At 36.0% G+C, this 19,331-nt stretch overlaps 2 protein-coding genes and 1 pseudogene across 2 annotated transcripts; 1 reads left to right on the top strand and 2 right to left on the bottom strand.

Moving 5' to 3' along the window:
- Positions 1 to 943: 943 nt before the first annotated feature.
- LOC142519902 (sugar transporter ERD6-like 16) lies at positions 944 to 5,008 on the bottom strand. The gene is made up of 18 exons (XM_075622915.1): positions 4,695 to 5,008; positions 4,558 to 4,620; positions 4,278 to 4,367; positions 4,103 to 4,162; positions 3,950 to 4,015; positions 3,809 to 3,874; positions 3,635 to 3,710; positions 3,475 to 3,539; positions 3,254 to 3,346; positions 3,084 to 3,164; positions 2,908 to 2,992; positions 2,690 to 2,736; positions 2,513 to 2,575; positions 2,369 to 2,428; positions 2,232 to 2,285; positions 1,964 to 2,023; positions 1,640 to 1,754; positions 944 to 1,452 (listed from the first exon to the last, which is right to left on the bottom strand). Exons 1-18 carry the CDS (start codon positions 4,872 to 4,874, stop codon positions 1,337 to 1,339), a joined length of 1,440 nt encoding a protein of 479 aa, XP_075479030.1. The 5' UTR covers positions 4,875 to 5,008; the 3' UTR covers positions 944 to 1,336.
- Positions 5,009 to 5,903: 895 nt separating this feature from the next.
- LOC142518826 (squamosa promoter-binding-like protein 7) lies at positions 5,904 to 12,078 on the bottom strand (annotated as a pseudogene).
- A 475-nt stretch (positions 12,079 to 12,553) lies between these two features.
- Positions 12,554 to 17,327, top strand: LOC142517772 (putative 1-deoxy-D-xylulose-5-phosphate synthase, chloroplastic). Its single transcript, XM_075620212.1, has 10 exons — positions 12,554 to 13,043; positions 13,522 to 13,650; positions 13,735 to 13,899; positions 13,995 to 14,145; positions 14,494 to 14,765; positions 14,864 to 15,137; positions 15,268 to 15,575; positions 15,672 to 15,953; positions 16,046 to 16,330; positions 17,033 to 17,327. Exons 1-10 carry the CDS (start codon positions 12,903 to 12,905, stop codon positions 17,180 to 17,182), a joined length of 2,157 nt encoding a protein of 718 aa, XP_075476327.1. The 5' UTR covers positions 12,554 to 12,902; the 3' UTR covers positions 17,183 to 17,327.
- Positions 17,328 to 19,331: the final 2,004 nt, after the last annotated feature.

Genomic DNA, 19,331 nt, shown 5'->3' with positions numbered 1-19,331 from the left:
GAACCTAATAATTGACCGGCAAGCCTCTTACAATGATGGATAGGGTTCAGATTCAAACAAATATTTTCCATAAGAGTAAAAATTAATATTCCACTAATTTGGTTGGTTGGTTGGTTATAAAAGACATATGGAAACTAGGTAGAATCCTTTCATCAGCTCCCCATAAAGATTCAAAAAAATGGAAAAAAATACCCATTGTGTAATCAACGGACATTTGAATCCCCGTGTTTTTGAAAAATCAACTATTTATAAAATCTATCGCATATGAACTAAATATATATACTCGAATTTTAAAAACGTTGGGTGCGAAAGTCTTTTTAATCTAAAAAATCACAATTCTTGATGCCAGCAGAAAGATTATCTTTTTATTCAATATCTACTTCTGAGGCTGTGCCTCAACTTTTTTTGGAAAATAAAACATTTCACTATTGTATCCAATTACCAACTCGATATGGTGTATGTTTAAGACTTTATGCTGTAGTTTTTGTATCCAAATTGGTCCTAAGTGTCGCATCTAAGAAATCATATTTCTGGATGCTGGCAGAAATATCGTCTTTTTAACTAAGTAAAGATCATCTTTGAAAGTAGTTATAAAATGATCCGAATAATTTTTGAATATCTGGTAACTAAGTCAATGTGCTATACTGTACATTCTTTTTTGGGAAATTGGTAGGCAAAGTTTTGTTTTGACCAATAATTCTTGTGGGTATAGTTTAATGAACATGAATGAACGATCTTTAAGATTGTTGGTGGGAACTGCACAGATTCAGATGCAAATTGCGAAAGATGGGCTTCTCTTGGGGAATGCAACAAGAATCCAGAATATATGATCGGATCATCAGATCTTCTTGGATATTGCCGGAAGAGTTGCAATGTGTGTTAAAGTTGCGCCTTCCACTCAAAACACTTTCATCGGCAATTCACCTGTTTACGTTGGTTTTGCTTCTGAATCCTTACGTAATTATTATTATTTTTTTAATGACCAGAAAAAAGTCTGTTTTGATATTCCGACTTCACGCTGTCTAAAAAGTTTTGTTCTGTGCTCGACTTCAATGACCCGAAAACTGTTCCCTTTTGAGGGGGGCGTGTGAGGTAGCAAAGTTGAATCAAATTTTAAACTTCATTTCTCAAAACAAACAGATGAGATAAGCCCCACCACTAGCCAGACTCTGTATGCTAGGAAATCTACAGTTTCCTATGGATAACATTAACATAAAGACTTTCCTCAAAACGAAAAATAGATTGGGAAGTGCCATCCTCCTTAAAAACTAATAGAATCGAGAAACATCACAATGAATATCAAAGTGTAATTAATCTTGAAGAAAAAATAATGTTTCTACGAGCCGATGGATGCCTGAATTTCTTCCAGTGTTTTTCCTTTTGTTTCAGGCACAATCTTGACCACAAAAAGTACAGTGAGCAGACAGACTCCAGCATATACCAAAAATGTACCTGAAGTATGTGTGTCAGATATTTCTCGAAAATGTAACATTGTTGAATCTTTAAAACCTTTTGAAGTCAGTGAAAGGTGTAGGAAACTTGAAGGTGTTGGGGTGGTGGGTATTTGAAAATTCTTAGTCTGTGAACCAATGGACCTTGTTGTAGCCATTGAAAAATATGCTGCCATTTATATGATTACCTGGTGGACTCCAGCTCATGAGAAAGTTGAATGTATAGGAAACTGCCCATGCACCAAACCAATTCACCAACACTACCAAACTTCCAGCTATGCCTTTCACATGAATTGGGAATATCTAAAAACGAGTGACAATGTTAAAATGTTTGCCCACTTGGTTAATTAATAAAAGAAATACTTGGCAGCGATGTTGCTGCATATTAGTTCGTATGACGGGGTTTCGACTCATGTTAGGAGCCCTTTAATGGAAGCATTTTGTAGTCTCACGGGTCCAAGAATATAACCACGCAAATCTATGAGTTTAGATATTGAGAGTGTTGATTTTACCTCAGACATTATGACCCAAGGAACCGCCCCCATGCCTATCGAAAACGATGCTACATAAACCTGGTTACATTCATTCACGAAACAGTAAAAATCTCATTTGTATGGTTAAATGTTGGCTGCTCAGAATATAGAGTGAGTTCTCTGAGTATTGTCGTTACAAAGATGGGCGAACTTGCATTTTCACGAGGAGCAGAACTGAAGAAGTTAGTGTAAGCCGACTCCAACTAGTATGAGACTAATAATTGTTTGTTGATAACAAATAGCTTACCAGTACACCAGATATAGCTAGAAATGGAACCCATCCTAGTAATAGAGACCGACCCTGAACAGGAATGAACAATACTGTTGAACTATGAACTTTTTTTGCAACAACAAATGAAAATTACCCTGATTCTGAAACTTCACCTTCATGTAGAAAGAGATTGCTGCTAGAAGGCATCCAATAAATGTTCCTGATGATGACACCTGTAAATGTAAGAGCATTTATTTTGTGTAACTTTTTTACTTGCTGCAAAACATAAGGTAAATTTCACTGTAAAAAATATTCACCACGAGAAGAGGTCTTCTTCCTGATCTATCCATTAGTATTGCACCCAGCAGTGTAATTGGAACCTGATGTATCATGTTAAACAGAAATAATTAAATATGATTTGAAACTCTAGTTCAAACCATTGATGCTTTGCTCCCCAAAATTTGCATGGAACTGCTTTCCTAAAAATGGCAAACCTGAATAATAGCGTAAAAGATTGTTCCGATTTTTCCTGAAGAAAATCCTGCATTTCAAACATCAAGATTAGTGATGAACTTCAGAAATAAGTAATGATCTATGGAGTTGGATGGTTTTCCGTTTGTTTGGGGCCAACCTAAAACTACCATTGACTCGGTGCAACATAGAACGACGATGAGTATACTTTAAAATGTGGGGGGAAATATCCAAGTCATACCTGCTGCCACAAAGGTTTCACTAGCGTAGAAGCCTATTCCATTTATTCCGCCAAATTGTTGGAAAATCATTAGTCCCACACCGATCTAAATGTATGGTTAAGAAAAACCACCTGTAAGATGAAGCTATAGCATTCATAAATTCAAGAAAACAAGATGTTATTTAAGGTTTTCTTACTATAACCGGGCGCGCATATTTGGCATGAAACAAGTCCATAATCTGAACTTTAGGAAGATCTTGAAGGGTCCCAATATTCTTCTGCAATGAAAACCTTTATACTTAGCCAAAACTAAAAAAAAATGATTCGAATCATATTACATATGAAATATTGTTGACTCAAAATGTACTTGAATTTCTGCAGCTTCTTGAGAAATATCAGCATCTTTGCCACGCAGAGTTCGCAATGACAACTCAAATTCGTTTCGATGGCCTACTTTTGCCTGCAAGATTCGATTCTTTATTCGTATCTCACTATTTCATGAATCGAAAGGCAGTTGCTATAAAATTTAATTCATTCTGGATTCCTCATTCGTATTTCGCACTAACTGTAGGTCTAATTCATACTTACCAGCCATCTCGGAGACTCTGGGATAAAACATAGTCCCACAAGTTGTAAAATACATGGGACCAATCCTTTATATCAGAAAATAATACAAAAAAATAGTTACATGAGAAGTAAATGTAAATTTATTGCCATTGTTTATTTTATTACATGTTTAAAAACTCACCTGTCAAAGCTAAGGTTCTCCACGTTACTACTTCTCCTAGCAGAAATGCTGTTGATGCTCCACAGACAATCATCAGCTTCCAAGACGAGAAATAGGAACTTCAGTTATAGGAAAACAAAATATTATTTGTAAAAACTAATTTTATGATTAAAAAATTCCATTTAATTTCCTCACCTGATTAAGAGTAGCAAGTCCTCCACGGAGATTCTTTGGTGCAATTTCAGCGATGAATACTGGAACCTGTCGAGTAAACGATTTTCAAACCCGTGGTCGCCTAAGAACGCAAGTTTCGAAAATCAGAACAGTGGTTGTTACCACATAAGAGAATATCCCTATGCCATATCCTGTGCAAAACCTCCCAGTATCTAGCCACCAGGCCCCCTGCGTCAATATATTTGGTGCCGTGAGCCACCATTGTTTCCCTTTGGCATGTAAAGTCACAATTTACAGCAAAATGAGCGTACGTACCGTGGCAAAATAGACAGCTAACCATCCTATGATACAGAAGGCAGCCGACATTCTCATTGCCTGTTACATAAAATAAAATAAAAAAATTTAAAAACCATTTTTTTTTACATATGACATTAGCAGTAGTGAAAAATAATTTTTTTAAAAAATAGTCTTTTTTTTCTTTTTTGCATACCCCTTTTCGACCAATGAAATCTGCAATTCTGCCACTGGAAATTGCTCCAATCATAGCACCAATTGTGATTATTGACCCAAACATTGCGTACTATACACACATAAAACCAACAATGGTTTATAACCACGTGAGAAGCTTAGAAGTAGAAAATAAGATTAATAATTAATTTATTGGATTGAAGAGCTCAAAATTTGAACTCAGGTTCAAAATCAAAATCACTGAACAATTTCTGGTAAGATGCATGATCTTTTCCAAAAGTATTTATGGGGAAATCTTGTACCTGAGATAGAGTTAAGTTCAAATCTTCTCTTATTTGTGCTTGAGTAGGTGACGAATAGCCTACCTGCATGATAAGAACATTACTAAAAGAAAAAACTCTTACATACATTTATAATTTAATTTGACACACAAACTTACACATGATCCGAATTCGAAAGACCCACAAACACCTACAGATGTGCTCAACAGAACCATCCAAATCGATCCATTTTCAAGCTCTCCTCGGTTCACGGTTTCTTCTTCACAATCGACACGTCTCTGATCCTCCCGGATAAAGGATTTCTCCAAGTCACAACCCTCGTTTTCACCAAGAGCCATGCCTACCTGCGTAACTTCTGCCAAAGAAATCAAGATTTATAGGAACGAATGAATGTAGCAAGACAAAATACTTGAGGCCAGTGCATGTAAACAATGTTTAAGATTCAGATTAGGATTGGTCATGTGAGCGAAGCTGTCTCTGACGTGTAATTGTCACCTTCATGCTATATATATATATATATGATTGACTGAAGGTTCGGTAGATTAACTTTGTTGTTTTCGGGTTGCTAGCTGGTTAGTTTATATGCGTAAATTGAACTTCATGGCCCTATATATATATATATATATATATATATATATATATATAATTTCAGTTAGATATATATACCAAAAGTATTTTTATGAGGATATATACCAAAAGTATTTTTATGAGGATCTCTAACTCTTTATATATTAGTGTGTCCCTTGTGTTGTATGCTTATACTTGAATAATTATCTATAACACGGTATTTTTGTTATTTTTAAATTAACGATTTTTTTATATTTTTAATTAAGAGTAATATAGTAATATAAAAATTAACAAATTTAGCTAAAGATATGTTTGGATTTAAAATACAGATGAAGATATGATTTGAATATTTAAAAAGAATTTTATTTTAAAAAAATTAAAAAGTTATATAATGAAGGTATAATTGATGAAAGTTAATTAATATAAGAGTCTCAAATTTCAACTTTAATTAATAGGATAAATATAAATATATATATAGAGAATAGTTATGCTTTAAAATCAATATTCATAATAATGAAACATTAGATAATGAACGAAGTATCGTGGATATTAAAATAATTTGTATGTGAAACACATAAATTCCGTAAACAGACAGGTGAACTCGTGGTGAAATTAAAAAATAAGCATTTTAGCTTGTAAAGCTTTTTAATTTTATTCATATCTATTTTGTATTACTCACATTATTGTCAATAAAAAAAACTCTTTCTAGATAAAAACAAAAAAATAAAATAAAAAAATACCATGCAAATAACGTTGGATAACAAAAAATATTTGCATCACTCATCAGACACGAAGAATAATGAACAAGAAATGAACTGAGAATGTATTCTGAAGCAAATTTCATGCAACAAAACCAGGGATTCATTCATCCCCTATCTGGTTTGCATTCGTTAGGTTAGGTGGTCAGGCTAGTGTTAAGACTTGTCAAACTAACACAATCTAATAGTCGTGGCAATCTGAACGACCCTCGTATGATGGAGGACGACTACACATACTCCAAAACAAACACCAATGGCACCTATTTGCCATAATAAGAGGTTGTCGGGGTAATTTGCTTGGTGGCTGCAAGATTTTATCGGCCTTTCCTGAAGATTGACTTTCATGACCACGTCTCGGTTCAACAGAGGAACTGACACGACAAGCCTTCATCTGGTGTGAGCCCATGAATATATTCTCCACTGCTCTGTGTACAACCTGCGGAGGAAGAATGTTTACACCATTGAATAGATCAACAAGGTGTGCAAGAAGAAAATCTGGTAAACGGGACCAATCAAAGTACTAATTAAGTACCCTTGTGATAAAAAGGTAATCAAATTGCTATGTACAGATTTTCTAAAAATGCAAGTCCCTTGGCTGTATGTGACGAAATTTGATGCATAGACGGTATTACCTGAAATTATCAAAGGAATTTACTGTTTTACCTGATTCGTGGCTGGAACAACAAATCGACTGGTTTTGGGAGCTTTGACAGTAAAGAGTTCCATCAGATGTAGGTATTACCCAAAAATCATTTTCCTGTAATTTCAGATAAAGCACGTTTTGTTGCAGTGTCCATATTTTTCTGTAACAAGCTCATATCAGCATCAGAAATACCAGAAACCGGATTGTTATCCATCATAGATTTCAAGGAACAAAATACTCTCTCCAATATAACAGAAGACTCTTTCTCAATCAAAAACTCCAGCAAATGGTTGAATCTTAGTACCGATGAAGATGTCGATGGCTGCCCGGATATGGGATTCCTCAGCAACCATCCTACATCTAAAACAAATTCCGAGAACCGTACTCGTCTCAAGGCAAGAACCTCACATTCAGGCCTCAGACAAGACAGTTGCTGTTCTTGCGAAGAGAGAGTTGCGTCAAACTTTTGAAGCAAGATCTCCATCTCCTCGCAAATTTCTCTGTCACCCACAAGAATTGGAACGAAGTTGGATAACCCAGACTCATTCTCAACCTGTTGGAAGAGCCCAACACAAGTTAAGAAGCAAATGCAATAAAAACTGCTCGGGATTCTACACTTATCTTCAAGCAACTCATGCATCAACCCCACATAGAAAGAAGAGTCACAGATCTCACCTCAATAAACGCTGGGCCAAAAAGATTCATTTTAGTTTGCGGGACACGTATCTTCAGTAATTGGTGGTCAGAACTTTTGGTGCCTCCTTTTTGACAACACACAGATGTAATGGAAATATTTGATGACAGGTATCTTCCAGCAAAAGAAACAAGAAACCTGTAATAGGCATCAGATATCATTTAAGATCAGGAAAGTATTTCAATTTCCCTACAGACATGAAGAACATCATATATAGAGGAGAACAGGAATTGTTAGAACTATCTACAGCATGAAAAAATTCCACAAAGGGTGCAGCTTTCCTTAACGCTACATATAATGAGTTGACCGGTCTCTTTTCCTATGTATCAGTTCACCATTAAAATCAACATCTGGCAACCTAAAGCATCCATTCAACAATATAAATAATTTTGTGGACATATCCATTTTCTTTCACACAAAACAAGTATGCCACACCAAACAAGACTGAAATGTTATCAAGGTTTTGGGCTACAAATCCTGTAACAAGTGTGGCAAAACCGAAGTTAAGGAAAGAAAGGGAGCTCAAATCTGAATAATGATGGCAAGCTTGAGAATTAGTAAAGACAATACTAGACAAGTAAAGGAAACTTATGGAAATAAATTATATTTTCATGTATAGTATGGATCACATCATATACCGAAATTTTGGTTGAAGTAAATCGCTTCCACAGGCAACAAATTCCATTGGCTTGCCAGCCTCAAAGCAAGTTGGATAAATATAATGTAGCTTTGGTGTTCGATCCTTCATTTCAATTTCCAAAATTGAATTTGCATCTGTTTTCACAAAAGGATCCAGCATATGTAAAATGTACAAGGTAAACAAAAGGGTCATCAATAAATATCAATAAATTAATTGGAGGGCATGAGTAACAAAAGCGTTCTTGCTCTAGGGAATGACCAATGAGTTTTTCCATTAGCTAATCGTTTCTTCTTCATTGCCCCACACACTCAGGACACGATCATACACAAACTCTTGATGCAAAACAGTTACCTCACAGAGTACTGTGTTTTGTGAACTAGATAGTATTATCCTTGTTAAAGGTGTAAACTGAATAAATTTGACTACACCAATTTAACTCCATAACTTGGCATTTAATCCATCATTTACCATTCTAGATTTCCAGTTGTAATCAACATAACATAGTAACATCTCTCATCAATATAGCTTAACCACTAAGTTTACATTCATTCTGTCACCATTTTCATTTTGCAAAAAAAATAGTTATTTTGGTCGACCAAACTGACCAAAATCACTAAATTTAGTCAGTTTTATTTTGAGTTATAAATCGGTCAATATGGTTATCTTAAAAATCAGTTTGCATCTATTTCGATTTTTTTAGTTTGGTCTGGACAGAAGCTGAACCATTCAAAAACTCAAACTTAATCATTGTATTAACAATTCAAAACCGCCATATCCATTATCCACTGAAAATGTTAAAATGATCAACATGCAACTATAGAAGGCTAAGATGGCTTAGTACAAAAAGAAAACAGAAAAATAAAAATAAAAATCAGTAGAGACCAACTAAATTTAGTATGCAGTCAAAGGGCATTTCACAACGCCTAAAACTTATGGACACACTTATATAGACACATCCCTGATGGGTAAAAACCATGGAATTAGAATGTGAAATGAAACTAACATTGGAAGCAAAAACTGCAATCATACATTAAGATTCCCACTAACCTTTGGTGACACGATACACCATGTCATTTAAATAAACGAGTAAGGTGCCTCTTCCAAACAACATGCTTTCACGTGGGGAAATAAGGTCTTTTATACAAAGAGCTGGTTCTTCAAAAAACTGTTTGATGCCAGAATACTTAACAATCAGGTCATAAAGAATCTAGTAGGGAACAAACCAAAAAGTTACAAACCCTGCATAACCAAGGCATATAACCAAACCAACATTTTTTACTTCCAGTCGTATACGTAGTTGTAAACACATGAGACAAAATGAGATAAAAGTATCCAACTAGTATTATTTTACTCTCTAAGGATTGTACAAGAAATACCAATTGAATACTCAACAGATAGAAAATTCTGTCGATGTTTAATTATTATAGTAGACCATTACAAAACATTTAATTCATTTCACATATTCACTTGTAACGTTCAACAGATTTTCTTTTACGACCAGAATAAATTCACCATAATGAAAAGGATAAGATCCTGAGCACCTTAATCCACATTGGCATTGGCATTGCAATGAAAGCCGTCAAAATTGTGCAACCTGGACGAATATACTCCTCCAATTCAACAGGCATGCTAGCCAACCAGTGAAATATCTGTTGACAAACAGTTACTGGTGCTTTAACAAAAATCCATCATGATGATTATACAATAATCTTTAGAATACTTGATGTCGAAGTCGCCGAGGAAATTCTGCTGGGTTCCAGTTGTAGAGCTTGAAGGAGATTCGGCTAGAAGGACACTGAGATGTATATCAAAGCACCACTTATCAAACCAATATAGTTTCATCAAATAACAATAAATAAAAGGGCATAATGCAACAATAAGGTGTTGGATGTACCAAAGAGGAAAAGATACTCTTGTTGTCACAGAAGGACAAGGATTGTTTGAATTCGGGATTCCGTTTCTCCTTGATCAGAGCAAAGGATCCAAAACTATCACTCTGGAGACTTTGGGAGTTTATGGTTGAGCATGCTGTGGAAACGTGTCCATCTAACTCTGGTAATGCCTCAAATTCTTCATTCTGACAGCTTATGGATACACCATCTGAACCATCTACAACTTGTTACAAGAGGCCAACCAAAAAGTAATACTTTCTGCCAAATGTTCGAAAATAGCAAAATATAATCTATCGCTGTGGAAAAAAATCAAAGGCCAAAAATCAACTCTACTGACTTGTCGAATGGGAAACATTAAAGAGACCAAGAGGAATTTGGTGGTATCGAATGTTTATAACAAAATCGTTCAGTATATAAAAGGAAGTTATACCTTTTCCAGCAGTATCATCACCACTAACATCATCAGTCAAGATAATCTGTTGAGTTTCCTTTTCTGTGCCTCCTTTGGAATCATTAGCTTTTCTTCGACGTCGATTGTGCCGTTCTAATTTTCTCCGACAACTACGTTTACCCTCATCAAAATCTGACAAGATATGAAACCTGCCGAAGTTGATATATTGGGACGATAATCTCAGATACTAATTGTAAATCAATTTTCATACGTAAACGTTAAGGTGGACTTAAAATTCTTTGTACTTCGGGACAACATTAAAAAATAAAGAGGAAGACTGACATTGTTTCCAAGTATTATCTGCACTCACAAGACTCCTGAGAAAACACCAAACATATGATTTTTCCAGCTAGAAACAATTTGTTTTACAAACATTGCATCAATCAGGAGGTGTGCAAGCTTCTAACTTGGCACTATTGCCATTTTTTTCATTCTTTTGGATAATCCGAAAACAGAAAATTATTAAATAGTCGACAACGTGATCACCAAAATAAAAAAACATAAACCAATTTCTCCGATTTCCATTTCCAAAAAAACAAGTTGACAAAAGTTTAGAATTCATATACAGACTGGGTAAGATCTTCCATCAATCATTTAACAGATGATTACACATCGCTAAGCAACATCACTAAAAACTCAAAAAATGTGCTCTTGAGACAAATTTTTTCCAGCAATGAATCATATATGTTAGCTTTAAGATATCCAAAATTTCAATATGATCTCAATTCTCGCCCAGATCCACCTCGTGATCTAGACCTCAGCCTAATGTAACGTAAAAACTAAATGGAGCTTCTACACACCATTAGTGTTGTAGCGCCTACACATTAATCATCCGAAAGAAAAGGTATCATCCGACATCCATCCAATAAGCCCCCGAATGTTGAGAGAAAGAAACTGACTTCCAGCTATTTTGATAGTCAGGTCAACCAAAAAAACACCTAAAAGTTATAAATATTAATTGACCAACCTCATAGAATTTCAAAACGATTGTAAACAGAAACTGAAGTTGTTCTTAATCATCATGACGTAGAATATTGGCCAATCATCTAAACATCAAAGTGATCCATGAATGCAGTAATTGAATCGGAAGAAAAAAGGGTTGAGATAAAAAAGAAAAGCGTTCTTTCCGCACTGCTGGCAGTACCTCTTGACGCAAACAAACCCGGTGACGCTTATTGTACCCTTTGAGCTGACTAATATCCGCCTCGCATCCCGGCACCTGACATCGCACCATAATCCCGGAAAGAGATCTCACCGCCCGGGGCCGCTTCTTCCCCGGAAGCGCCGACTCCTCCTTCTCCTCTTCCTCCAACTTTTCATCCAGTTCTGGGCATGCGCACGGGATTCTACCCGCCAAGAAATTGGAGCACACCAACCTCGGGTCCCTCTTCTTGTCCCGACCCAGAATCTCCGATGGTTGACTTTGACCAGTTTCGTGCTGCGTGGAAGAGATATTGAAGCTTTCCTCGTGGTTGAAGTCAAGAAGATCAGACCAATCGAAGACAAACGAGGAGGAAGGCTCATCGGAGATCATCTGAGTGGCGGCCGAGGGCACATACGGAATTCCGGTTATGTCGGCTGGTTTTTAGTCTCCTGGTGGTGGGTTTTGCTGCATATTTTACCAATTCTTTACCTTCCACGGAATGGATTGTGACTCGGAAAACTGGAGTCGACCAAGTAAACTGAACCAAAGAACTGAACAGGACGGGGAGTATAAAAATTTCTACGGTGTGAGTTTGTGCGTATGCATGCACTCAAAATCAAAGGAGGTGCGTGGATTGGTGACACGAAGACGCAAAGATTCTTCAGATATCGGTTACCTTACATATCACGTAGGCGAATGGCGATCGGATGGGAGTCGTGCTTCAGTAAAGATACTCATACCACCACATCTGGAAACAAATAATATCTAAATATATTTAATTATCATCATATTTAAATAAAGAAAATAATTTTGTTCTTTTTTCAATTGTATATTGGTGTATCAAGCTTAATCTTTATAAAATAGAAAAAAATAGATATGGAAAAATATTTTATTTTATGTAGAGAAGTTGAAAAATCTTAAAACCCATATATATATTTTTAGAATAGCTTTAATTTTATTTTTCTTTAATTTAAATTTTTAAAACATTATTTTCAGAAAATAAAAGTACGAGCATTATTATTATAATATTTTTATAATAGCTTTTTTTTTTTTTTTTTCGCGAATGTTTTCTTGGACAGTGGAAATGAAAGAGACGCACTCCCTACATTATCATGTCTTTCTATCCATTTGTGATTTCTGATGACGTGGCCCAATGGAAATCCGCCTCCTCACCGTCTTTCTCGTACGTTGATTCAATCCACTATATAAAAACCAATACTCACTGTGAACGAAGCGTGGCTTCTTCAGTTTCTGTGCTCCAATATTAAAGATAATCAAGCCGCTTAACTGTCCACAAATCGCTGTTCTGTAATAATTCCTGGATTTACTTTCGATATTCAAAGCCTGTTCCTTTTTATCAATTCTAGGGATATCTTTGCGAGTTCAAAGTACAACTGGCCCATCTCAAACTACCCATATCCAGTAAAGCTGCATCTTTTTGAGAAATTAGAGTAAAGTTAGTTTCTTGCTTGGAAAAATCAGAGTAATGTTTGTTTCTTGCTTGGAAATCTAAAACATTATTTGGTATTTCTTGAAATTTTAGCGTGGGGATACGTGTATAGAGAAATAGCATATATATGATTGCCCTTTGTACATTTCCCTTTGCTGGGCCTGTGGGCAAGGGGGTGGGTGCAGATGCTCAAAAGCATACTACATTAGCCTCTCAGTGGCTGGGTGGAACTGATCTGCAGTCCCACCTTGACTTCAAGAATAAGCAGGTATGCAATTATTTTTTTGTTCTATATTGATTTGTTGATTAAAAACAAAAATAGAGCGATTCTTCTTGAGTTTTGAGAGTACCCATGTGGTTGTTCTTGGATGAGGAAGTTTCCTTTTCTGTCATTTCTGTTACAGATTGGCATTTCAATGATTTTGTCCTAGATTCGATGGATTGCTTAGCGTGCAAGAATTTGCTGCTATCTCTGTTTTTTGCATGTTGTTTTGGGTTTATAGATTAAAAGGAATTAGTTGTATTGCTATTCAGCTATCAGCCAGGCAGGAGGTCTACCATTGGCATCCGCTGATTAAAATAAAAAAATTTCAAATTTTATTTCGAATTCTAGTGTCAGTTCTATGCCTACCCAAATGCCATTAAGTCGCTGCGAATCCGTCAACCTAAAAATCTTAGATCCACCCTCGAGCTGGAATTTAATCAGTGGATTGAAATGGATGCTTTGTGCTATGTTTGTGTTGTAGGCAAGAAAAAAGTCTACCGTGGTCCATGGGTCATTGTCAGAACGAGGAGAGTATTACTCACAGAAGCCTCCAACTCCTCTTTTGGATACTATCAATTATCCCATCCATATGAAGAATCTCTCCATAAAGGTATTGCAAGTGTTTGAAAGTCAAGCTTTTATATTTTCTGTCAACCTTGGAGTCAGCATTCGTTGAATACTATTTTTGGCGCAGGAATTGAATCAACTTGCAGATGAACTGCGATCTGATGTTATTTTCAATGTCTCAAAGACCGGGGGTCATCTTGGCTCAAGCCTCGGCGTAATTGAGCTCACTGTGTCACTGCATTATGTTTTCAATGCTCCTCAAGATAGAGTACTTTGGGATGTTGGCCATCAGGTGATGGTTCAATTCAATGATATCTTAAGGTTGTATGCACTGAAATTACTGTAATTGATGTCCTTGTTTTGATGATCTAATTCTTTATGCTGCAGTCCTATCCACACAAAATTTTGACTGGAAGAAGGGATAAAATGTCAACTTTGAGGCAGACGGATGGTCTTTCTGGCTTTACTAAACGTTCTGAGAGTGAATATGATTGCTTTGGTGCGGGTCACAGCTCTACAACTATCTCAGCTGGATTAGGTATGATCGGACAACGAGATGAAAAATATAAACACACTTCATAAATTAGAAATAATGATGTGATTTTATTTTGGACGAGGCTTTTGTTTCCTCATCAAGAACATGGAAACTCTCATGTTAAATTGGATGTCCATATTTTTAGCTTAATATATGTTGAAATGACTATTGACATTTTGTAATGATAGAGCAAATGCTTTAAGTTATTGATGGAGAGGGGCGTTACTACTTAATTTTACTGATGGTATAAATCAACTTGTATCATCATACATCGATAATAATTATTTATACACAAATTGGGAATTTACATTATTTTCAAGCTATTTTTTTCCGCATTTCTTAACCGAGCAGGAATGGCTGTGGGAAGGGATCTAAAAGGAAGAAAGAATAATGTAGTGGCTGTGATAGGGGATGGTGCTATGACAGCAGGGCAGGCATATGAAGCAATGAACAATGCTGGCTACCTCGATTCTGATATGATTGTTATTCTTAACGACAACAAACAAGTTTCTTTACCAACTGCTAGCTTAGATGGACCAATCCCTCCTGTTGGTGCTTTGAGTAGTGCTCTGAGCAGGTTGCAGTCCAACCGACCTCTCAGAGAACTTAGAGAAGTTGCCAAGGTTCTTATCATTCTTTAGCATGTTAACTGGTGAAAGTATCCATTTGTCCCTGGCATTTATTTTGAACAATTGATTTATGGTGTCTGAAATGGTCACAGGGAGTTACTAAGCAGATTGGAGGGCCCATGCATGAACTTGCGTCAAAAGTGGATGAATATGCTCGTGGTCTGATCAGTGGTTCCAGGTCGACACTGTTTGAAGAGCTTGGACTTTATTATATTGGTCCAGTTGATGGTCACAATATTGAGGATATGGTGGCGATTCTTAAAGAAGTTAAGAGTACTAAAACGACTGGTCCTGTTTTGATCCATGTGGTGACTGAGAAAGGCAGGGGATATCCATATGCGGAAAAAGCTGCAGACAAGTACCATGGTTAAGTTAATAGCTAAAGATTTACAAAAATTTCCATAAAAAACAAGCTGTTCCTTTAAGTTTTTGATGCACAATATTCGCGCATGGACACAATATCGAGATCGTCACTTAATGGGCTTACTATTTACAGGTGTGAACAAATTCGATCCAGCAACAGGCAAGCAACACAAATCCAGTGCCCTAACTCAGTCTTACACGACCTACTTTGCCGAGGCTTTGATTGCCGAAGCTGAAGTAGACAAGGATATAGTTGCAATCCATGCTGCAATGGGAGGTGGTACGGGTTTGAACCTTTTCTTGCGCAGATTCCCCACAAGATGTTTCGACGTGGGAATAGCAGAACAGCATGCTGTAACTTTTGCTGCTGGTTTGGCATGTGAAGGCGTCAAACCTTTTTGCGCAATCTATTCTTCTTTCTTGCAAAGGGGTTATGACCAGGCAAGACAACACCAACACCCAATATTCTGATTTTCTAATCCACCATTGTTTACATTTTTGAAAGGGGAATTTCTTAGGAATTGGTTCCATATCCAGGTAGTGCATGACGTGGATTTGCAGAAGCTTCCTGTAAGGTTTGCAATGGACAGAGCTGGCTTGGTCGGATCAGATGGTCCCACACATTGCGGAGCATTTGACGTTGCTTTTATGGCATGTCTTCCTAACATGGTGGTCATGGCTCCATCAGACGAGGCTGAACTATTTCACATGGTGGCAACTGCGGCTGCCATAGATGACAGACCTAGCTGTTTCCGATATCCAAGAGGTAATGGGATAGGTGTCGAATTGCCACCTGAAAACAAAGGCATCCCCCTTGAGGTACTGAGCTACCTTTTCTTCTAATTTAATTTTCGTTGAAGTGGAATATAGTTGGCCCCGATGGAATCGTACTTGCCTCGATTTTTCTCAAGGTTGGAAAAGGCAGGATCTTGATTGAAGGGGAGAGAGTGGCTCTGCTTGGTTATGGATCAGTAGTTCAGAGCTGTTTGTCTGCAGCTGCCTTACTAGAACCCTGTGGTTTGCGGTTGACAGTTGCAGATGCTCGGTTCTGCAAGCCATTGGATCATACTCTTATTCGCAGTTTGGCAAAATCGCATGATGTCTTGATCACCATGGAAGAAGGGTCGATTGGTGGGTTTGGATCTCATGTAGCTCAATTTATGGCCCTCGATGGGCTTCTTGATGGCAAGTTGAAGGTAAAAATATAAACTATACAACTAGTTTTGGATCTCTTTCAAGAAACATACTGGACTGACAAACACTTAGCCAGATGGGACATGATCTCAATTTTTTGGACCATTGAATTACCAAAAGTTTCTGAAGAACCACCAAAGGCTTTGATTGGGGACAGAATCGGGGGATTATATGATGTTCATAATATGCAAGTAAAATTGGAACAAGGGGCCTAAACAATTTGGCTATGGGGGAGTGACTTGACACTATCTTGACCTCGCTAGTTCCATCCAGCTAAGACAAATTACATAGGATCCTAGAATTCTGGAGAGCGGAAATGAGGTGGGGACAAGGAGAAGGTAAGGTGGGGCAATTCAATGAATTTTGGGGTGAAACTAACCGTTGTTAAAAAAGTACAAATAAAACTTCAGATTCTGTGTCTGATTTTGTCCTAATTCTGCCCCTTTAGTTTTCATCGGCATGATTCTGCCCCTTTAGTTTTCATCGGCATGATTCTGCCCCTTTAGTTTTCATCGGCATGCATCCACATCCACATCCACATGCACATGCACATGCACATGCACATTCACATTCACATTCATTATATGTTTTACTTACAAACATCCTGCACAGGACATCTAACACTGTCAAAATGATAGTTCAATCGAATATAATGAAACACGGTCGATAATCAATTAACGTATGTGTAATTTGATATCTTGCAGTGGAGGCCTCTGGTTCTTCCAGATCGATACATCGACCATGGATCGCCATCTGGCCAGCTAATGGAGGCTGGTTTGACGCCATCCCACATAGCTGCAACAGTCTTTAACATACTTGGGAAAGCTAGAGAGGCTTTGGAGATCATGACCTAGGTAGATATGTGCTGTTGTAGAAAGTGAAATACTTCTAGATTTTGTTCATAAATGCGTCATTTATTGTAAGATCGAATTATTATATTTGTTTTTTATTATCAGAATGAACTAAACTTTGGTAGTGAAACGACTGAGATTTCTTGCAGCGACGGAAGTAAATTAAAAAAAATTAATATTAAGAAATTTCACCCACTTTGTTTTTTAAAAGAAATTAATTTCACCCTAGCCTTGTACCTTAGCATGAGGAAAAAAGTGGGGTATTTTTTAGGTTTATAACAAATTACATAAAGACCACTAAAGTAAATTAGTTTAGGCTCCTCATGTATTATAATATAGTATAGATAGTGATGAATCAGTATTTTGAAAATATATATATATAAACACATTAAAAATATCGATATAAGAATGTGTATAATTTTTTACGATGTCTTTGGAATCTATATGTAACGCTTTAGGTTCGAGGACCGTCTACATTCTATCAAGACGAGTCTTTTCAGCGTGCTTACGTACTCACTCACACGCACTCTAGGAAACTTCTCAGGGGTCACTCATGCCAGAATTATTATCTTAAGTCAAGTACGCTTAATTTTGGAGTTTATAAAGCTTCCGAAAAGAATATGCACATTTTTCAATTGCACAGTCTCATCTCAATGGTCATTCCTCAACTGCACAGTTTCATACCAAAACAGTTTTGGAATCTCTCTCATTTTAGTGTGAAATCGGTTCATTTATGTTCCCTACGCCTAGAAGTCTGCCAGGAACCGCTCATTGTTCGTGCAACCTTATGACATCGATGATCATCTCAGCCCTCTTCGGCTCCGGACGTCACACTATATGATTAATCAATTATATATACATATATATATATATATATGTATATATATATAATATAAAAGGCTTTTAATTATTATGATGGAGCCAGAATTTAGAGGCGGAGCCATCCTTGGGCTAGGGTGGACTTCAGGCCTACTTATTTTGAGGTAAAATCGACAACACAAAAATTTTGTCGAATATTTAGTTATGATTATCTGAATTGTGATAATATTGATTTACGATATATATAAATTTTCGAGTTTAGATTTTTTTCCTTAAAAATCTACTCCTGAATTTTGAGAAAAATAATCAATTAATTGAAATGTTTGAAAATTATTGATATTATAATTATTCATTTGCTTGTGTTGCGATTTTTTTTAGCTAGAATAATAGAGTTTTTGAGTAATATTTATGAGGTTTGAAAAAAATTCTCCGTTGGAAATTTTTGGGATAATTGAATTTTTCTAGATATGTAACTCAGAGAACGAAGAAAAAACAATAAAATTATTTTTAAACCAAAATAGCACACATCAACAAGTAAAGAACACACATCGATAACGCTTTAGGGTGATTAAGATATTGATTTCAACCAAAATAACCTACCAGACCAAATTAATTTGAAAAACCGATTTGGTTTATTCGGAAGTTCGGTTTTAGTTTTCTATACTATCGTTTATTCGGTTCAGTTTCAATTTTTAATATAAAATTTCGATTAACCAAAAATGCCGAACTTCTACAAAAAATTAATATTATTAAATTTTATAATAATATTATAAATATATAAATATTACAAATTTAATATAAAATCTTATTAGGACGATAGAATTATAAATAAAAATATATTTTTTAAATAAAATTAAGATTTACTTGATTCAATTTTTTTATTACATTCTTTAACTAAAATTTTATTTTTTTAAAAAAAAAAAGATAAAAGAGTTTGGTTGATTATGTTATCGACCACAATAACCGATTTTTTCGGAAAAATGTTCGAATATTTCGAATTTAGAAAATCGGTTAAGTGTTAATCTAATAGTTACACTCATGTCACTATCTAACACGGAGGCCGAGGCGGAGCCAGCCCCAAATACTTTTAAATTTTGTCTCCGTCCCTGTATAAATTGTTTAATCGACGATAATTGTTTAATCAACTATCATCCCACATATCTAACAATATATATAAGTAATTATATTAGTATACAAATTTCTTATATCTATATTTTTTTTAAATATTCACATCATTTAGTTATCTCATCTGAGTCTGTCGACCGTCCGTGTTGATTGTTGACCCATGCATTCTTGAAGTGAAATGATCCAGCAGCTCAACTTGCAACAGAAG

Source organism: Primulina tabacum, chromosome 11 (genome assembly GCF_025594145.1).
Source record: "Primulina tabacum isolate GXHZ01 chromosome 11, ASM2559414v2, whole genome shotgun sequence".
NCBI lineage: Eukaryota > Viridiplantae > Streptophyta > Magnoliopsida > Lamiales > Gesneriaceae > Primulina > Primulina tabacum.
This window is presented reverse-complemented; position numbering and strand designations above follow the sequence as displayed.

Excerpts from the sequence above, each read along its gene's own strand:
- LOC142519902 (XM_075622915.1), bottom strand. The coding sequence starts at position 4,874 with ATGGCTCTTGGTGAAAACGAGGGTTGTGACTTGGAGAAATCCTTTATC. Across the intron at positions 3,347-3,474 it reads CAGAGTCTCCGAGATGGCTG|GCAAAAGTAGGCCATCGAAA; the intron begins GTAAGTATGAAT and ends CGAATCTTGCAG. Across the intron at positions 2,429-2,512 it reads GAAGAAGACCTCTTCTCGTG|GTGTCATCATCAGGAACATT; the intron begins GTGAATATTTTT and ends TTACATTTACAG.
- LOC142517772 (XM_075620212.1), top strand. The coding sequence starts at position 12,903 with ATGATTGCCCTTTGTACATTTCCCTTTGCTGGGCCTGTGGGCAAGGGG. Across the intron at positions 14,146-14,493 it reads AACTATCTCAGCTGGATTAG|GAATGGCTGTGGGAAGGGAT; the intron begins GTATGATCGGAC and ends TTAACCGAGCAG. Across the intron at positions 14,766-14,863 it reads AACTTAGAGAAGTTGCCAAG|GGAGTTACTAAGCAGATTGG; the intron begins GTTCTTATCATT and ends AAATGGTCACAG.